Source organism: Lytechinus pictus, unplaced genomic scaffold, assembly GCF_037042905.1.
Source record: "Lytechinus pictus isolate F3 Inbred unplaced genomic scaffold, Lp3.0 scaffold_19, whole genome shotgun sequence".
NCBI classification, from domain to species: domain Eukaryota; kingdom Metazoa; phylum Echinodermata; class Echinoidea; order Temnopleuroida; family Toxopneustidae; genus Lytechinus; species Lytechinus pictus.
The window spans coordinates 1157167-1179092 of NW_026974140.1; the positions used below are offsets into that span (position 1 = coordinate 1157167).

Genomic DNA, 21926 nt, shown 5'->3' on the forward strand with positions numbered 1-21926 from the left:
ATGGAGACATTCATCCTAATCCAGGCCCGTGTGAAAGACCAAAATCCACGTCTCAACATTTGGAGTCAACAGCAGGGGAACATGCTTTGGAAATTCAGCAGAAGACACCAAAATACCATGGTCTGTATACTGCAAGTGAACTATACCGGATTCGATCTCACTGTGATTTTTCTGGTCGTGTTCGTGATGACGTCTGGGCTACGATTAAATCCCTTGGAATCAGTGCAAGACATCCAACTCATCGAGGGATTAAGGGTGGTAGACGTATTCAAAGACGTAAGAAAGATAGTGTTTGAACTTCCCCATCACCGGTGAGCCATGTATTGAAGAAACAGAAAGATAAAGATAAAGAATCACAAGGTAATGATGCACATTTTGCTTTGTGGAATGCCAGATCGATTAGGAACAAGACACATATGATATGTGATCTAGTTATATCAGATCACATAGATATTTTTGCTATAACAGAGACCTGGCTCTGCGGAGATGAAAGGGATGACCATTCCTTAGCGGATTTGAGATCGTCGTTACCATCTTATCAGTTTTTTCATTCTCCTAGAAGGGATAGACCAGGTGGTGGACTTGGGGTGTGTCTTCGGAAAAGTTTTCATGTCCATGAAAAGGATATTAATTCTTTGGAGTCCTTTGAATACATGAATATTTTGATCTCTACCAATCACCAGAAGCCTATTCGTATTGTAGTCATGTATCGTCCTCAACTTACAAGAGACCGTAAACCTACAGCTCCTATATTTTTCAAAGAGTTTTCTAACTTTCTTGAAAGTTTGATGGTTGACCCACACTACCTCTTAATTGCGGGTGATCTTAATTTCCATTTAGATGACAAGACAAATCGTGATGCCATCACCTTCATTGATATCATGTCGTCTGTGAATCTAGTACAGCATGTTGAAGGGTCTACCCATCGGAGAGGACATACTCTTGACATCATTGCTACACGTATGGAGGATTACATTGTATCTGGCATCACTTCCAGTCGTTATCTACCATCTGACCATGATGTAGTCAAATGCAATTTTAGCATCGGAAAACCTGCTTATGTGAAGACTGTTATCAAGTATAGGAAGGTGTCTGATATCAACATAAACTCCTCAAAAAAAGTTTGGAAATCTGACTTTGATCGATAATCCCTCTTCGGTTTTAGTAAATATCAATGTGTAATTAATATTAATAAATAGAGTATTTAATTATCTTTAAGATGATACCCTACATGATATGATTACGGTTCACATGGAGGTACAGTGCCTTGAAATGTGGGGCAAGGTCAAAATTCAAAAGCTGCAAAATGGCACAATATTGAAAGTCACTGTTCTTTTTCCGTGGTGATGAGTGAGTTTCTCAGCGGTTTTGTTTTTACTTTGACCGATAATTCCTCATCGGTTCTAGTAAATATCAATGTGTAATTAATACCAATGAATAAATCATTTAATTTTCTTTAAAATGATACCCTATATGATATGATTATCATTCATATGGAGGTGCAGTGCCTTAAAATGTGGGGCAAGGTCAAAATTCAAAAGTTGCAAAATGACGCAATATTGAAAGTCACTGTTCTTTTTTCCGTGGTGATGAGTGAGTTTTTAATTAATTTCTTTTAATTGTTTTCATGCACCTTAACATCAACATTAACATGTAATCAAACACACCTCTGCACAAGCAAAAACATAACAAACAAACATGCATGGGTATTTCAAACAACGACACAAACCATGTTATCTCACAGAACCATCACTAGAGAAGCAGGGGCTTGGTTTGAATGGATTTTCATCTCTACTGACACAGACAAAAGAACCATGTTTTGTATTGACCCTTCATGACTATTTCTGCTCGTTTTGCAGCTTTTCGATTCAGACCTCATCCAACACTTTTGAATCCTGCTTTTTTCGTAATGACATGATCATAACAAGCATGGTATCATCTTAAAGAGAATTAAATGATCTTTTGAATGATATAAGATATGCATTGTGCAATATTGGAAGTTGGGAGAAAGGAATGGTCAAACTCAGATTTCCAAACCCTTTTTGCTCGTTTTGCAGCTTTTCAATTCAGATCTCATCCAACACATTTGAATCCTGCTCTTTTTGTGATGACATGATCATAACAAGCATGATATCATTTTAAAGAGAATTAAATTATCTTTTGATTGATGTAAAATATGCATTGTTTGAAATTTGAAATAAGGAGAAATTAATGGCCAAACACAGATTTCCAAACTTTTTTTGAGAGGTTTAGATAAGTTTCGTACAGATATTCTTGAGTCAGACCTGTACAAATCTCCTTCAGATAAGGTTGATGAATTGGTCCTTCAGTATAGCACTATTCTGACAACTCTACTTAATTACATAGGCGGATCCAGCTTTTGGCGAAAGGGGGGGGGGCGCACTGCCGAGCGGCGCACATATTTTTGCACTTCACCGGCGCCATAAAAGAAAATGTTGAAAAAGGGGTAAAGTCTGACCCTGTCAAATACTCTTTTCAAAATGTAGGATTTCCAGTCATGCCATTTTGCATGACCACACGCAGATAATATTTTCGGGGGGGCAAGACTCGAAAATTTGGTGCACATCTCACATTTGCACATTTTTCATAGTTTTCATGAAATGTTAAGGGAAAAAAATTGTTTTTCGCAACAGCAGATCGCGAATGTGCCCCCCCCCCCTTCCCCCTTGCTGCGTACGACCATGCCCTGAAGTCCACTTAAACATATCTCATTATAACAGAAATATACATCAATTTAAACATATAATCTTTCTAAAACATAATTATAGAGAGAGATTGAAAAACTTATTAAAGAAAGAAACAAGCAAAAAGTAACACAAATTATGCATGTTATGTGCGACTTCCAAATCTCGTGTATTAACCCTTTTATTGCGATGAGGCCAATACTTTTGTATATTAATAGAGATACAAGTTTTTTTTACTATATGTATATAAATATATACACAGGGGCGTCGATCCTTTTTTTAAGATTTTGGGGGGCAAAATCATGAATCAACTTTCCAAAGGCGCTCGATATCACACAAAACAAACAAACTCACACAAACACACACACACATATGCATATATACATATTAATATGACTCATGAGATAGAAACACATATCTCACCAACAAATTAATGCCAGCGCGAAGCGCGAGCTGAAATTGTTTATTATACTGACCTGAAAACAGGAAAAAGGTGCCTGTTTAGGACTGTTTGTAGTAACTCATGAGGAGGATACATATCTCACTACACAGATAATGCGAGTGCCGAGGGCGAGCTGAAATTACTTTATATTCTGACCAGAAAGCTTGATATTCTATGCATTTTTGGTACCAATGATTAAGATGGGTATCTAAAAAACAATAGATGCGAGTGCGAAGCGCGAGCTTAAAATTTTGATATTTCGATCTGAAAAAAATGACAGTTTAATTGACGTTTGTAATAAAGAACAAGATTATATCCAGCAAAAGATTATTGTAAATCAAAGCGGGAGTTCTTTCGACGTTTAGTCCTGAAAAAGGGACATTCTATTCACCTATTTAATCATGAAAAGTATGGGGTTTGTTACAGAAATGATGCGAGCGCGAAGCGCGAGCTGAAAATTTGTATATTCCAATCTGAGAAGCGGATAATTTAAGCACGATTTTAAATAAAGAACGAGTTGTGTAGCTCAATCTCAATATACGACTGGTTGCGTAATTATACACTCCCGGTACTAGCAACGGGTTTTAGCAAAGTTTTGGGCTAAAATATCGAATCATCTTCATAAAACACTATACTAGCTGTCTTAAACTAAAGGCCATAGAGGTGGCACAATGTGGAATGTGTAAAGAAGAAAAGTGACTGACCTTCTTTTTATTAAAGCATTGGAAAATAAGATCAAAATTAAAGGATTTGCTCTACGCTTTTGTATGATTCTGGGATTTTTTTAATAAATTAAAGATTTCATGACATCTGTCATTCTGTGGGCAACTGCCCCGCCCCAGTCCACTCTGTAAGGGCATGCGATAAGCTTTGTTATGACAATTCAACAATAAAATGTATAACCAGGTGCCGCTGATCATTCTTGACCGGCGCAGATTTGGTTGGCAATAGGCCCTTCTTCATTATTCTACCGGCGCGCCTATTTATTGGAACCAGGGGACGCTGATTATTCTTGTCCGGCGCCGGTTAAGACTCAGGCAGCGCCGATTTATAACCAGATGGCGCTGATTATTCTTGACCAGCCCCGATTTAGATATAGGTGGCGCTGATTATCCTTGATCGGCGCCGGTTACGAACTCAGGCAGCGCCGATTTTTCTTTACCGGCGCCGATTTATAACCAGATGGCGCCGTTTATTCTTGCCCGGCGCCGATTTAGATTTAGGTGGAGCTGACTGATTATTCTTGATCGGCGCCGGTTAAGATACTGGCAGCGCCGATTTATAACCAGATGGCGCTGATTATTCTTGTCCGGCCCCGATTTAGATTTAGGTGGCGCTGATTATCCTTGATCGGCGCCGGTTAAGAACTCAGGCAGCGTCGATTTTTCTGTACCGGCGCCGATTTATAACCAGATGGCGCCGATTATTTTTATCTGGTGCCGATTTAGATTTAGGTGGCGCAGATTATCCTTGATCGGCGCCGGTTAAGACTCTGGCAGTGCCGATTTTTCTCGACTGGTGCCGATTTATAACCAATTGGCGCTGATTATTCTTGTCCGGCCCCGATTTAGATTAAGGTGGCGCTGATTATTCTTGATTGGCGCCAGTTATATGCAGGCAGCGCACTGCTGATTATTTTTAACCGGCGAAGTTGTTGGGAAAAGGGTAATTGAAAGAAAAGATAAGGAAGATGATATGATTGTGCTTTGCTGGGGGATAGTCTTTCCTTACTGTTGCTAATATTATATCAGTGTATAATTTTTTTAAGCGGCGCCGCTCAAATATTAGGGGGTGCGCGCCCTCTGCGCCACCCCCCTGGATCCGCCACTGTAATAAGCATGCTCCAGTAATCACAAGGACTATTCAATCTCGCCCTCATTCACCTTGGTTCACTGCTGAATTACAAGTGTTGAAAAGGGAACTCCGCCGATTAGAACGACGCTGGCGTACTTCCAGATTAGAAGTTGATCGACAAATCTTTAGCAATGAATCAAGAAAATATGAAATAGCACTTGTTCAAGCAAAGAAAGAGTACTACTCCTTACAACTAAAGGACTGCAAGCCCAAAGGGTTTTTCCAGAAGGTCAATCACTTGATACATGCTGAGACAACAAAGTGTCTTCCAGGTGATGATGATTCTGAAAACAGTTTGGCTGACCGATTCTGTGACTATTTTGCTGCCAAAACTGAAAGTATTATCAAGATGCTCAATGATGTTCCCAGGGACGATCTAACACATATCACCTATCAGACGACTGATCAGAAGTTTAGTGAATTTAACTGTGTTCTACAGAGTCAAGTGACAAAGCTAATTACTGGATCACGTCCTACTACTTGCAGCTTGGATCCTTTACCCACATTTCTTGTTTAGACATGTGTAAATTAATTATGTCCAGTTATCACTCGTATTGATTACATGTCTCTTCGTGATGGTTGCTTCCCAGATGTGCTAAAACATGCAAATAGTGTTCCAACATTTAAAGGAGGCAAGTTAGATACTGATGATCTACAGAATTTCAGGCCTGTTGCTCATATCCAGTTTCTTGGGAAAGTCATTGAACGGATGGTGACTGCAGTTCTTCGAGTAGTAAATGATATATTACTAGCTCTTGATACAGGGGATGAAGCGGTGTTGCTACTGTTAGATTATTCATCGGCGTTTGACACCATTCACCACGAGACTTTATTCTCCCGTCTCCAGACACGCTACGAAATTTGTGAAGATGCTTTGAGGTGGTTTCAATCTTATTTCCAAAATAGAAGACATTCTGTTTTGATTGGAGAATCAAATTCACGTACCTGCTATACCAGTCATAGAGTACCACAAGGCTCAGTTGTCGGACCTTTGGCCTTTAGTTTATATGCTGCTCCTCTTCAGGATGTCACCACTCACCATAAGATAAGCTGCATGATGTATGCTGATGATACGCAAATGTACATAATCCTAAAAAAAACAGTGAGCAGCAAGATGCCACTACAAGACTACAGAGGTGTGTCCGAGATGTGATTATTTGGTCAACTGATAATGGACTGAAACTTAATTGTAATAAAACTGCAGTGCTTCATCTCACTAGTATATTTAGAAATAGTAGACAGATAGAAGGAATAGAACTTGATAATACCTATGTAAAATGTGTAGAAACTGCAAGAAATCTTGGTGTACAACTAAGTATGAAAGCTCAAATAAACAATGTATGTTAAACTAGTTCATTTGCCTTGTATTACATTGGGAGAATTCGCAAGTTTCTAACAACAGAAGCCACAAAGAAATTGGTTCACGCTCTTGTAATATCACGCATTGACTTTTGTAATAGCCTTTTGTATCGCCTCCCTGATAATCAAGTTCATAAACTTCAAAGGATCCAAAATTCGGCAGCGAGACTCATAACAAGAACGAGGCGCAGCGAACACATAACACCCATACTTCAAGAATTACACTGGCTTCCTGTAAAATCCCGTATTGAATACAAGATATTACTCCTAACATACCAATGCTTACAAGGTCAATCGCCATTCTATCTGAAAGAACTCATTGAACAGTATGTACCCCAAAGAAAATTAAGGTCAAACAACAAATCTCTCCTAGTAGTTCCCAAAATTAACACTCAATTCTACGGCGCTCGTTCATTCAAAATGTCCTCTGCTGAACTTTGGAATAAATTACCCGATATTGTTAAACAAGCTAATAATGTAGAATCCTTTAAAGGTATAGTGTATGATTGGTTAATCTTAGACAAGGTCAGTGAATCAATTGTAAAGATATTATTTTCATTAAATATCTATATCAATGCTCTACTTTATCACTCAAAAGAAATTGGTATAACTCTTCTGTTTTCATGATATTGAGGGGTGAAATATATATTATAATATGTCGGTTAACCTATATATTTTGTTTCCGCCCTCTCGAGTTAACAAATAAATTGATATTAGAACACCGTTCGAATCATGCATATTCATTACAACCTCATGCATATCGATGAAATACGTCATGGCGCATGCGCGGTATCAAGAAATCCCCGTATCAACAAAGTGCAGCGCTGTGTGCAGAAGTAGCTGAGTCGAGTAGAAGCAAACACCGAACGTTGCGTGCAAGCTCAATGAGCCGATGCTAGCCGGCTAGCGATTGGTCCACGTCCTGGACGATTTTTATTGATTGGGCAAACCAGGGGCAAACCTTATCGGACTGTACAGGTACCCCCGCGCGCACACATAACCAACACACACACGCCCTCCACTGATTCACTTACCCCCAGTGATTCACCTAACCCACTGATTCACTTTCCCCGAAAAAAAATGTTGTTTCGTGTGACTATTCAGGGGGTGTGTGTATGCGTGTTATGGGGATGTAGTGTGTTGTGTTTGGTAGTCGTATCGTACAAAATACCAACAGTCCAGGAGGTGGACTAGCTATAGCGATATGCTTGCGCTCTGCATGCACGTTTACTTTAGACATACTCTACTATTAGCGATAGCACACACAGGACAATTACAAGCATATTATATGGAGCTATAGCTCCATGATTGTATCGTACGTGAATAAGGATTCAGACACGTGGATTATCGGACGTGAATGACGAAGCAAAGGATTGCCCAATACTGCTTACTTTCGGAATCTTATGTCATGAATCTGAAAGTACTCCAAGACTAAAAGAGATACGAGAATCCCAGAGAAGGGCAAGGGCTGAGTTTGATTAGACGGCCACCTCGCTCTTTGCGCTCGCATCAATATTGTTAGGTAGATGACAATCAGAGATATCTATGATGACAATCCTGTTCATGATTACCAAAAGTGCTTAGAATGTCAGAATTTTAGTTCAGAATATCAATCACTTTTTAAGCCCAAGTGATTGATATTCTGACCTAAAATTTTGACATTCTAAGCACATTTGGTAATCATGAACAGGATTGTCATCTAATTTTAACTAAACAATATTGAAGCGAGCGAGATGAAAAATTTTCATATGTATATATATGTATATAGACGGCCACCCCCATTCTGTCTAGGGCCGAGTATGAAGAAAGGGAAGGGCGAAGAGAAAATCGATTATTTTCAGGGCGGGATGCAAAATAGTAAAACATAAAAGGAAGATAAAAGTTGATGGGACCATGGAGGACACACAGTATTGACATGAAAGTAGGATTATTCTTCGTTGTTTAGACTAAACTTGCGAGGTCAAAAGGTGAGCTGAGAAACCTGTTGATGCGAAGTATGTAGCGTAGTCTACATCGTGTAGACCGTGACAGTGTGTGTATGCGACCATGCATCAAGTTGCAAATTTAGAATAAAGTGTTATTTGGTCAATCTTCACAAGCAGAGCAGAGGCGTCATGAGCAAAAGCAAATAAAATTAGGGGGGGTAGACGTAAGGGGCAAGATTTCTCGGAAAACTCTTATTCTTGCAGCCACACAAGAAAGCTTGTAGCTAGATATGGAGTAATGAGAAGTTGAGTATATTCAATATTGCGCGGCGCTGTGGTCTATGGTAGAACCGCTCTAGGTATGCAGAGGGGTGAATTTCGGAGCCGACCCCGGGGGCCGACCGGCATGTTTTACAACAGAACTTTACAAGTCATGCCGTGTGAAACAGGGCAACGAAGTACGTGAAAGAAGACTAAGTAGACTTGGAGAAGCAACGTCCGAGGGGATAGTAATTTACGTCTGCTTTGAAACGTGTATCAATAAGGATTTCCAGAGAATGGGTCGCAGAGTATTTCTCCAGTATGGGGAGGGTGGGGGTATAGCCTATATGCCTAATCAAATCCATCAGTGGATGGATGGATGGATGACTGAAAGAATGAATAGATGGATGAATAGGCATATATATGAATGGATCATCCGATGAATGTATAACTCCAAGAATGGATGGACAAAGACAAATGGATACCAATGACGAATAATAGATAGGGGCGCCCCATGGGAGCTGTTGTTGAATGGGCTACCCCTTATTAAATAAACAATAAACAAATAAAAATAGATGGAAAGATGAACTTTTATTGCAACAAATGAGAGGAAGATAGGCCTCCGGGATATAGGCCTACGCATACAGTGTGTGCACGAGCAGTTCAACTGTTGAAAAAAATGTGAATGACTGTGGTGCGTGGCGACGTGAGCAGGACACAAAGACATCACTCACATCTTGATTGGCATAACGTAGACTTATTTAGCAATGAAAGTGGAACCGGGAATTGGGACTCCCATTTTCCTGCTATAAATATAGGAAAAACGAATGATAACTGTTGTTTTATATAGCCGAGGAAATGTATTCTTCATTGGGATTGGGACCAAGGAGATCTCGGCGTGTCAACATTTCACAACTCATGGGGAAAATAATATAATAATCATTTTTGATGATTGAAAAAAAAATGTGCTCAGTTCACACTGTCACGATTTTTTTTGGGTGGGGTTACCTGCTGAAAAAAAATTGACAAAGCAAAAGAAAAACATAAAGGTTCTAACACGAAATGTTGGTCATTCCATACATTTCTCAAATTTGACACCTATCAGAATTCCAGGGGGTGCTGCCCATGGAAAATAATACATGCCGCATCCCCAGCTCACCCCCCCCCCCCGCTTCCAAGAGGCATATAATCGCGGAATAATTAATCGTATCAGAAAGTATCAGATCAGTCAAGGCGATCGTATTGATCGTAGAAAGTGTTGGAATATGGTTCAACTATTTTGGAGATCAGTTAATTATGAAAGGCCAATCGTGCATGGTGTTCGTGACGGATTGCACTATTGTATGAATAAGAATATTTTGGGGCGGGAAGGTCGCCTACTTCCAAGCGGTGATGACTTTCGGGGAAAAAAAGAAATTTGTGTTTGAAATTTTTGGGCAAGCCCATTCTGGCGAGGTTCAATGGGTATACGCCTATTCTGATGTACTTAATTTATGGTGATGTGACGCAAATATGTTGCCGATAAAAATATGATATTTTGCCTTTATGGGTGTTTTACAACTCACAGGGGGGGGTCAAGGAGAATACAGTAATAGCTCTGAATACTGACTGAGAGACACTCCGATCTGCAAACGTGAAGGCAAAGCTGTCATGGGGCAAGCAAACAAGTAATACTTTCTTGAATAGGCATACCATAATAAAGTTTGTGAGAATAATATTGAAATAAAGAGAAAAATAACATTGAGAATGCGAACATAAGGAATACACACAACCTAAGGTTAGGAATTGTATAAACAGCGAAAAATACAGAAAGATGTTATGAACATGCTTCCACTATTCATGAATGTATAATGCAATGATAAAGGGAAAATGTTTTAAGTTGAATTTAATTTTAACCAGTGGCGTAAATAATTAACATAACAAAAATGAAGGGGCCAGATATACATATAGGGCACAAATCTTGATTTTTTTTTTGTAATCTATGATAGATTTTGACATGATATTCAGATAATAGTTTCCCTTCTCTCTTTCCTTTTTTTTTCTTGGCCGTGACAAATTTGGGAATCCATACAGCCCCAAGCCTTATTTTGAACGCCACTGATTTAAACTGAATATCATCAGAAAAATATTTACAAGGTAGTCAAGTGGCAGCCGACGCAGCGTGTAAAAACAGTATGAATTTCATTGCATGATAATAATAAAATGATAAATAATGTCATGTGTGGTCAGTGGAAACGAGGATAGGACGTTTTGTAATTCGCTATGCAGTAAAATAATGAGAATGACTGAAACGATATATATTAAAAATATAGATTTCATGAGAGAGAAACGATTCAAACAATAACAGAGTATAATATTATGTTGCGTTCAAATTCCCTTTTGATCGTTCTTTTGATTCCCTTTCAACAATCTATCTCTCTCTTCCTTTCTTCTCTCTCCTCCTTCCCTTTATTGGGGCGGCCGAGCTAGGATGGAGGGGGGTATCGGATATAAGGAAGCAGTTTAGGTGTTATGGCACATGACAAGTTCAATTCAGTGGCCTAGTACTAGTAGGTCCATTGGTAAATTGCCAATTCGTCAACTGCCAACTCGTCCATTCATCACATGGTCTACTTTCATTTAGTCCATGCAATGCCAATCCGTCCATCAACATTTCATCGAACAACCATTTGGTCCAGTTAGTCCAGTATCCAATTCATTTTGCACAATAACACGTTCAATAACCAAATTGTATATGGACTAAATGACTATTGGATCAGATGGTTATTAGACGGAATGCATGCATGTGGATAGTGAACGAACTGATGGTAGACCAAATAATGATAGTAGACGAGTTGGCATTTGGACGAGTTGGCATCAGACGAAATGGAAGTAAACCGATCCGATCCATGGACTAGCGCCTAGTATCACGCCGGTATAGATAAGGAGGTAGTGTTGGAAACGATGCCCACGGACATGCGCGTATCCAGGATCCATGATTGAGCCCGACTATTTTGGCGCCCCTGTGAACTTTTCGGAAAATGGCACCCCGACCCGCGCGCGCGCCCAGCACGGCAATCATAGGTGCCTTAAATGCAGTTTGAATGATCGTATTTCATAATCACGGGAAAAAGGCATCGAAGACCACTTTTCAATGTGTTCATGAAAAAAAAAACATCCATGAATATGTTGTAACCACCTTTTGAAAAAAATAAATGCGACCAGAAAGCACAGAATTTTAAGCATTTTGGGGTTTCAATTTAGTTCAACTTCTCATCAGAGTGGTAGACCATACTAAAATTATGTGCGGGAGCTGTAATTTCTTAACCGGGGGCGGATCCTGAGTTTTAATGCAACCGTGAACATGATGGGTATATGTATTATCTAAACAATATTGATGCGAGCGAAAAGAGCAATATGAAAATTTTTCATATTCTTACCTAGAATTTGGAAAAATCTATGAGCACTTTTGGTAATCAAGAACAGGGTGGGTATCTATCAACATTTTATGCGATTGCGAAGTGGAAGCTGGCAATTTTTTAATTTCCAACCCAACACTGGACATTATAAGCACTTTTCACATGTGTTTTATAATCATGAACAGGATGGGTATCTAACTAAATAATTAATGCGAGCGCGAAGCGCGAGTTGAAAATTTTTGATTTTCTGACATAAAATTTGGACATTCTAAGCACTATTGGGTAATCATGAACATGATGGGTATCTAACAAATCATTTAATACGAGCGCGAGGCGCGAGCTTAATTTTTTGATATTCCAAGACAAAACTGGACATTCTAAGCATGTTTTGTAATCATGGAAAGGATGGGTATCTATTTAAACAATTGTTTGTGCGAGCGCGAGGCGCGAGCTTAAAAGTGATTGATATTCTGAACTAAAATTTTGACATTGACTAAGCACTTTTGGTAATCATGAACAGGATTGTCATCTAACTAAACAATATTGATGCGAGCGCAAAGAGCGAGATGAAAATTTTTCATATTCTTACCTAAAATTTGGAAAAATCTATGAGCACTTTTGGTAATCAAGAACAGGGTGGGTATCTGTCAACATTTTATGCGATCGCGAAGTGCGAGCTGACAATTTTTGAATTTCCAACCCAACACTGGACATGATAAGCACTTTTTATAAGCATGAACAGAATAGGTATCTAGCTAAATAATTAATGCGAGCGCGAAGCGCGCCTTGAAAATTTTTGATATTCTGATCTAAAATTTGGACATTCTAAGCATTATTGGGTAATCATGAAAAGGATGGGTATCTAACAAATCATTTAATGCGAGCGAGAGGCGTGAGCGTAAAATTTTTAGTATTCCGACCCAAAACTGGAAATTCTAAGCATATTTTATAGCCATGGAAAGGATGGGTATCTAATTAAACAATTGTGCGAGCGCGGAGCGCGAGCTTAAAAAGTTATTGATATTCTGACCTAAAATTTTGACATTGACTAAGCACTTTTGGTAATCATGAACAGGATTGTCATCTAACTAAACAATATTGATGCGAGCGCAAAGAGCGAGATGAAATTTTTTCATATTCTTACCTAATATTTGGACATTCGAGTAAGCATTTTCGATTATCATGAACAAGATGAGCACTAACAAAACAGTTTATGCGAGCGTGAAGCGCGAGCTGATTTTTTTTTATATATTTCGATCCAAAGTTGGACATTCTAAGCACTTATCTAACCATGAACAGGATCGTCACTTTACTAAACAATTAATGCTAGTGCGTAGAGTAGGATGATTTTTTTTTTGTATTCTGATCTAAAATTATAGGCACTTTTGGTAATCATGAACAGGATGAGTATTTGATGCGAGCAAACATGAATTTGGCGCCCACCCCCCTCCCTTGGTTAATTGAACCTGAATTTGGCGCACCAGGACAAAAATAAAATAGGCGCCCGCGTGTGGTGAACATCCATTAGGCACCCCCTAGGTTGAACATCAATTCGGCACCCCCCTATGTCAAACATCGATTCGGCAACCCTATGAAAAATATCGATTCGGCGCCCCCTCGGTGCCCCTATGTCCTATGTCGAACTTAACATCTTAGCATCTTAGCATCTATACGGCGCCCTGAGGTAAAACATTAATTCGCCCCCCCCCCCCTCCACCTAGGTTGAACATCAATTTGCCACCCCCTAGGTTGAACATCAATTCGGCGCCCCCCTATGTCAAACATCAATTCGGCAACACTATGGAAAATATCGATTCGGCGCCCCAGCCCCTAGTTTGAACATCAATTCGGCGCCCCCTCGGTGCCCCTATGTCGAACTTCAATGCGGCCCCCTCTTATGTCGAGCATCTATACGGCGCCCTGGGGTAAAACATTAATTCGCCCCCCCCCCCTCCACCTAGGTTGAACATCAATTTGCCACCCCCTAGGTTGAACATCAATTCGGCGCCCCCCTATGTCAAACATCAATTCGGCAACACTATGGAAAATATCGATTCGGCGCCCCAGCCCCTAGTTTGAACATCAATTCGGCGCCCCCTCGGTGCCCCTATGTCGAACTTCAATGCGGCCCCTCCTATGTGGAACATCTATACGGCGCCCCGAGGTAAAACATTAATTCGCCCCCCCACCTAGGCTGAACATCAATTGGCACCCCCTAGGTCGAATAACTATTCGGCTCCCCTATCTATGTTGGACTTAAATTCGGCGCCCCTATGGGTCGATTATCAATTGGGCGCCCCCCCTCCCTAGGGCGAACATTAATTCGGCGCTCCCCTTTCGCTCTTTTGTTTTCCTCCTCTCTTTCTTTCCCCCTTTTCTCTTTCTCTTCTTCTTTCCCTCATTTTTTCTCCCCTTTTCTCCCTATTTTTGGCGCCCCTTTTTCGCCTACCCAGGGGGGGGGTGTGCCCCAAGGGCCCTCGAATACGCGCATGGTGGAGCTACAGATATAGAGAAATAAGGACAAAGATGTAATGAAAATATAAGAACTCTTGAAATATTTTACATTTTCTAGGCAAACAAGAATCCAAAGCGTATAAATAATGCCCGGCTGAATAGACCTCCATTTGCATCCTGTTTGATATGCTCGCGTTTAAATAAAATTTCCGACAAGTTCCATTGCAGGCTAAATAAAGGGCAAAAGCATAAGTTTTTTCTTTGAGAGGGGGGAATGACGATAAATAGAAATACCAGCAAGTGCGATGGGTGATAATCAGGGGCGGCGGAACGTATTTCATTTGGGGGGCAAAAGAGGGCACTTATATGTATTTTTTATGCAATTGAAATTTTCACCATGAGATTATCATCTGCGTTAAATAGTTGTGCGTTTTATAGTAATTAAGGTGAGCAAAGCCTTTTTGAAGTCTTTTCTGATTGATTAAATATGTAATCAGGCTTTATTTTTCCCGGGAGCGAGCGTAGCAAGCAAGCGGTTTGGAAAAATTTTCAAATCTGAAGTTGTGAAACTCGCTTTTTGGTCAATTATTACCGCGCAAATTATTGTTAAAAGAGCATCCTTGCGAGATGGTGTGAGCGCAAATCGCGGGCTCAAAATTTTGGACATTGCATGTACTAATAAGACCTGAAAATCAAACATTCCGAGCAATTGTTTTTGTTATCATGAAAAAGATGGGTATCTAACTGAATAATGGACGCGAGTGCGATATTCCAACCTGAAAACTGGACAATCTAAGCACTTTTTGAAACCAATAAATAATAATTGATGCGAGCGCGAGTCGAAAATTTGTGATATTTTAACCTGATGGACATTCTAAGTTTTGAAACCAAGAATAAACAATAAATGATGCAAGCGGAAAGCGCGAGCTGAAAATTTGTGATATTCAAACTTGAAAATTGAACATTGTAAGCAGAAGTTGTAACCAAAACACTTGCACCCCTCTCCCAAAAAAAATCCCAGTAGGGAAAAAATGGAAAGTGCCCTTCTTTCAAAATGATGTGAGTGCGAAGCGCGAGCCAAAAATTTTGTGATTTTCTAACCTAAAATGTATTGTTTGACTTCAAAAAAGGTATTTTATTTTGAAAAGGGGCACACATCATTTTGAAAGAAGGGCACTTTCCATTTTGAAAAAAAAAAAAAATTCCTACTGGGATTTTTTTTTGGGGGGTGCAAGTGCTCTCTGCCCCCCCCCCCCCCCCCCCCCCGGTGCTAATATGGCCTCGGGTTATAATTTTTAATGTAAGTTGAAACTGGTATTAACAAAAAAATTTGGTTTGACTGCATCAAATTTTGATAACGATGGTTTTCTTTAAAATATATATTTTTTACCATTTCGATCCATGACATGTTTGCATTTATTTTGTTATTGTCCGTTGACATGCCCAGCGCTTAGAAGTCGTGCCAAAACGTGATTTTGCATAGAGCACATTCGCTGAACCATCGCTGAATAACAAAGAAATGGAAGACCCCTTCCCCAAATAATTCCGCCTAGCTGTATGTCCTCGATATATCTCTCCATGATACGTACGCAATTTTATTCGCCAAGCCCAGAGGACCAAGGAGGAGTGGGGTGAAGGGGGAGGCACCCAGGAGACGTCATCATCAATTTCACTGAGAAAACCGTACTAAAGTTTTGGTCACAAAGTTGGACAAAGTCAAACGTGATACTTGTTTAGTATATACTACCATAACAAGTTGAAAAGAAAAATACAAAGAAAAACTTTCGGGGGGGGGGGATAATCGATGTTACATAAACATCAATTGCTTATAATATACAGGCCTGACGTACCGGTATCATAGGCGGATCCAGGAGGCCAACGGGGCGCCCCACCCTATTGGCGGCGCATAATAGGGGGAAAGAAAGGGAAACAAGTAATAGAATGGAAAGCAGAGGGTGGGGAGAGAAGAAAAAATATAAGGGGGAAGAATGAATAAAATAAGGTGAGGGTAATTCAGACTTTGGGGGGGGGGAACCATGTCACTGCATAAAACAATCTAGCCCGCGCTTCGTGTTCGCATTGCCTCAGTTTCGATGGAATATCTATTTATCATTATATCAATAGGCCTACCTATTAATTTATTTATTCATTCAGTCATATTTAAAAAGGTTCGCAAGATCAGAGTTGTAATTACTGTTTTTTTCATCTTGGTCCTTTTATAATAAAACATAGTAAAATAGCGATTACAATAAAAAGGTATTATTCATATCAAATTAAAGAAATATCAGCTGATCAATGTAAACAAAAACAGGCCTTAGTAAAACCATGGACCTATTATAGGTCCATGGTAAAACAAACAAGGGAACTACCATTTACTAATTCAAATGCTTGAGCGCCTACTAGGTAGCCAAGCTAAAGCCGGGGTATTAGCATGGCCCGCTGGGAGAACAGTTTACGGAACTGAAGTGGCTACCCAGTGCACCATAGGCCCTACGTACCGTTATGATTATTTTGTTTTATTATGATTAATCTTCAGAGGCAGATCTAGGATTTTCCAAAGGGGGGGGGCACATTTTCCCGAGGAAAATTTAACAAAAAAAAAAAAAATGGTTAGAACGATAGATTTTTACATAAGAAATATTGATTGTGCCTCTGAAGGGGGGGGGGGCGGGGGGCACAGCCGGCCCGTGCTGCATGGATCCGTCAATTTTCAGGACACAATACACGATTTCCGAAAATTTTACCTCGCGCTCGCATTTTTTATAGGGCTTATGAGTAACTGTTACGACTATATAGATACAAACAAATAGCTTTGAGCTGCGGATCGATCGGGGAAAATATTTTTCAACCCCCTCCCTCTTTATTAGTGAAAGCTGGATCCGCCCCTGGATATTGTAAAAAAAAAACACTATAGGCCACGCGGTATTTGTCCAATTTAATTGATAAATACGTCGAGGCAGTATATTGACGAATTCAGTGGTGGAGAGCTATATGACACACAAAGCAAATAACGAAATTGGTGGCCAAGCTAGTTCAATACAAAATGATTTCTAATTTTTCCTTAAAAAAAAATGTAGCATAGGCCTATTATTTAAACAATTAAGAAATTACAACGTATATTACTACACGTGATAATAATGAACAAATCAAAATACAGAACCTGAAGAAAATGATAACAATTCAGTGAATCGGAAACAAAACAAAAATACATATAAAAAACTAGAAAAATATAATAAATAAGAATATAGCCCTTTCTCTCCCTTTCGCAAGCACCGTTCTCCCCTCCCTCCATACCCTGGAGAAATAGAGAAACAATACAGATCAACGAAGCAAAGATAAAAGCAAGGAAAAAGCCGTCAGACTTTGTTTTCAATGTACACGCTTTCTACGAAATGCAATAGAAACCGGGAAAGAAACCCGTGCATTCACGGTGTACAGACTCCGTACCCGTCCATGCGTCCGTACCGTGCATCGGCACTGCACTTGATTGAGACTCGCGCAGAGGCGAGAGCTAGAGATATGAATATTCATGAGCAGTTATTGATGTCATTTGGTCTCAAGGTGGCGCTCTTCATTTTTTATGTTAGTTCAAAAAATAAATATAAAAAAAGCTCACTCGGCAAATCTTCTCATCTTTATATATTTTTTTGAGAATAAAAACAGTTCTTTCTGGCCAATGCAATACATTGTATGGACTCAGAACTTGTTTATGAATATTGTGGAAAGCAAAGAGTGAAATTTAAAAGAAAGTTTTGAAATAAACCAATGACACAATTTACCTTTAAGTCCCTTTTGAAGACATTCCTTTTCGTAAAAAAAGATATTTATGTACATACTAATTGATTATATATTTGCTCCTCTGTAAAAGGCTTTTCTTTCTTCTCCATTCTTTCTAAAGCGCATAGAGACATGATTATATCATCGTTATATGCGCTATATAAGCAATGTTTTATCAATATTATCATTATTATTAACTATATCTATTTGGAGTCAGCAGCGCCCTCGTTTGGCAAGAATGGTGCAAAAACTCGGAAAAAACAAATCTTCAAAGACGTCAAATCTACTCAAAAATTAAAAAAGTATTTTGTAAGCTGCACTTTTTTCAAAATCCATGTCATTTTCATCAAATTCGGCTAAATTGTAGAGGAATGCATATTAAAGGTGTAGGGAAGTTAACAATTTTGAGTCAATGTGCTCGTTTTTTAACTATGAGTGTCCAAAGTGATGCGAGTTGGCTTGAAACAGCCAAAAATGCGCCCAAAACGTGCAAAAAACTAATAATGCGGACTAAAATGCGAATGGTTCCTTAGTTTTGCCCCCCAAACATTCAAAATCCATGTCATTTTCATCATACTCTCTAGATTTGTAGAAGAATATATTTTGAGGACATTAAAATACTAAAAATGTGGGGTCCATGTGCTCGTTTTTAAACTATTGATGTCCCAAATGTTGCAAGTTGGCTTGAAAATCGCCTAAAAAGCGCCGAAAACATGCAAAAGTCTCTTAATACCCTCTAAAATGCATATGGTTCCATATTTCGCTCCCAAACATTTAAAATCTATGTCATTTTCATCATACTCTCTAGATTTGTAGAAGAATATATTTTAAAGGCATTAAAATCTTAAAAATATGGGGTTCATGTGCTCGTTCTTAAACTATCAGTGTCCAAAATGTTGCGAGTTGGCTTGAAAATATTGAAATCCACCTAAAATGCACCGAAAACGTGCAAAAGTCTATTAATACCGTCTAAAATGCGAATAGTTCCGTAGTTTTGCTCCCAAACATTCAAAATCCATGTCATTTTCATCATACTCTCTAGATTTACAGAGGAATATATTCTGATGACGTTAAGATATAACAAACATGGGGTCCATGTGCTCGTTTTTAAGCTATTAGTGTCTAAACTTTTCGAATTGGCTTGAAACAGCCCAAAATGCGCCGGAAACAAGTAAAAGTCTGATAATACCGTCCAAAATGTCTACAATACGAATGGTTCCGTAGTTCTGCTCCCAAGCATTCAAAATCCATGTAATTTTCATCATACTCTCTAGATTTGTAGAGGAATATATTCTGAAGACGTTAAAATATTAAAATATGGGGTCCATGCGCTCGTTTTTAAACTATCAGTGTCCAAAGTATTGCGAGTTGGCTTGAAACAGCCCAAAATGCGCTGAAAACAAGCAAAAGTCTGTTAATACAGTTTAAAATGCAAGTGGTTCCGCAGTCTTGCTCCCAAATATTGAAAATCCATGTCGTTTTCATCATACTTTGCACATAGATACTTTAGCACCTGAATATTCCAAATATGCAAAAATTAACATGGGTCCATATGCTTGATTTTTTGCTATAGAGCTTAAAAGTTAACCCAAAATGGATGATGTTCTTCTTAAGTATTGCGCATCCAAAAGAATTTGGCATTTTTAGACCTCACGAGATCACAGCATTGAGTTTAAAGCCCTATTACTCAGTCAAAATCCATGAAAATTTCATCAAATTTTGCAATATGATTAATAATTGCATCCGTGAGATGGATAATTGATCTATATTGCTGTCAATTGTTTGCTCATTTAAGTCTAACAACTTTCTCAGTTCTTAGAAATTGCGAGAAAGATGATCAACCTCAAAAATTTCAAATTTCAATAACAAACTTGAGAAGTCAAAAAAATGCTGCACTTTATTCAAAATCTGTGTCATTTTCACAAAACTTTGCAAAGTTGTAGAGGAGTGTATGCAACATTAAAAAATATGGGTTCATGTGCTTGTTTTTAAACTATCAGCACTCTTATTAGAGCAAATTTGCTTCTTAAAACACCCGAAAACGCGCCAAAAGCAGTATCTTACATGTGAGGAAAAATTCCGAACCACTTTTTCATTTATTCATACTCGGGGTCATATTCATCATACTTTGCAGCACTACAGAGAAACTATTTTGAAATTGTAGAGGAATAAAAAAAAATGGTCCATGGAATATTTCTAGTGTATTAGCTTCATAAAATAAGACATCAGGGGGGAGTTTTATGAAAGGACTTGTCGGACGTTTTATCCGACAAGTCCCATTTTATCCGACAACTTTTATTCGTCCGACAACTTTCCATTTCATGAAACTTTGTCGGATGAAAAATCCGACAAGTGCTCTAATTTGATCCGACAAGTATCTTGAATTTGGTCGGTCACCCTTTACCTACCGACAAATGCCAATTTCATCCGACAAGTCAAAATTTCATCCGACAAGTCCACTGCCTATGACAACCAAGATAGCGTTAGTGAATGCTATGGTTGGAGCCGCTCTGCATAGGGAGCGTGTTTTTCGCGACAGATCCAATCCTTTTGAACTGTACGATGACAGAGATATGTTCAGAAAATACCGATTCACCAGAGATGGTGTAAGCTTCATCATTGATTATATTGGAGATGAATTGAAACACAATACTAAAAGGAGTAATGCACTGACCCCAGCACTGCAAATTTTTGTAGCACTGAGGTTCTATGCCACGGGATATGTGATGGATAGTTCAGCCACTATCCACGGCTGCAGTAGATCAACAGCATCAAGAGTCATAAGAAGGGTGACACTTGCTTTGTGCTCTAAAAGAGATGAGGTAAGTTCTTAATTGTCCTTTTCTATTAATTTGGATCTAGTTCTACTACGTCGTACGTAGAGACAGTCTAACTTTGGCCATCATGAATAAAAAAGTTTTTTTTACTTAGATCTAGTCTCTAGAATACACTAAGTAAGTTATATAGTGGGGTCCTAAAATATTGAAAAGTCATGATCCTGAGAGCAAGATTGATATAGGGCCTAATGTATTTCGTTCATTTTATTTCTTTTTCTTTCAAGTCGATATGGGGGAAAGAAGAGTGCGATTGACCATCGTCATCGATCGATCGCACTCACTTCTCGTTGCACCGCACAGCCTTCACTTCAGTCCCATACATACCAAATATTGTTGGCGATTGTATGTCGTCTGCAAACACAAAAGTCAATAGTATTGTCAATACAACTCGCTCACTCGTAATTACTGTACGTCCATGTCTGCAAGACTGCAGCTGTTTGCGTCCAAAAACTCCAAATATTTCAAGTTAGATAAAAACAGTTGATATGCCTAGAGATCTGTATTACTTACATCAGTTTATGAACATTTTGGAAGGTCATTCTTCAATTAAGCCGAAGTTCTAACAGTTCTCAGAGAACGGAAGACTGTCGTGACCACAACTGTATAGGTTCCACGAGCCTAATTACATCAGGAGGGCTAAAGATATTCGTTCGACCCAACCCATTCGAATTTTTGTCAATTTGATATTGCTGATTGACCAAAATGTATGAATGTGATTCAAAATCTAACACTGATTCTAGAAATGGTAACTACTGGACTTACTTCGCCCAAATTGGGAAGATAAATAAGTAATTTGGAACTATTTTTTGACTGGCGGAATAATTAGGGCTATTTTACTGTTTCAGTTGATGAATTCGATCGATTCATAGTTATCTTCATAAATGGCGATTTAATTTTAAAATGAGCTGGCTACG

General features: G+C 39.0%; 2 protein-coding genes across 2 annotated transcripts in view; one reads left to right on the top strand and one right to left on the bottom strand.

The window, feature by feature from the left end:
* LOC129261059 (putative nuclease HARBI1) overlaps nucleotides 1-21926 on the top strand; it is a 27418-nt gene continuing 5492 nt past the window's right edge. The window contains exons 1-2 of the mRNA XM_054899095.2: nucleotides 1-124; nucleotides 841-960. Coding sequence (XP_054755070.2) covers nucleotides 1-124; nucleotides 841-960 — 244 coding nt within the window. The remainder of the gene's footprint in view (nucleotides 125-840; nucleotides 961-21926) is intronic.
* LOC129261057 (G-box-binding factor-like) overlaps nucleotides 20425-21926 on the bottom strand; it is a 13371-nt gene continuing 11869 nt past the window's right edge. The window contains exon 6 of the mRNA XM_064114486.1: nucleotides 20425-21611. The gene's annotated coding sequence lies outside the window, so the exon portion shown is untranslated. The remainder of the gene's footprint in view (nucleotides 21612-21926) is intronic.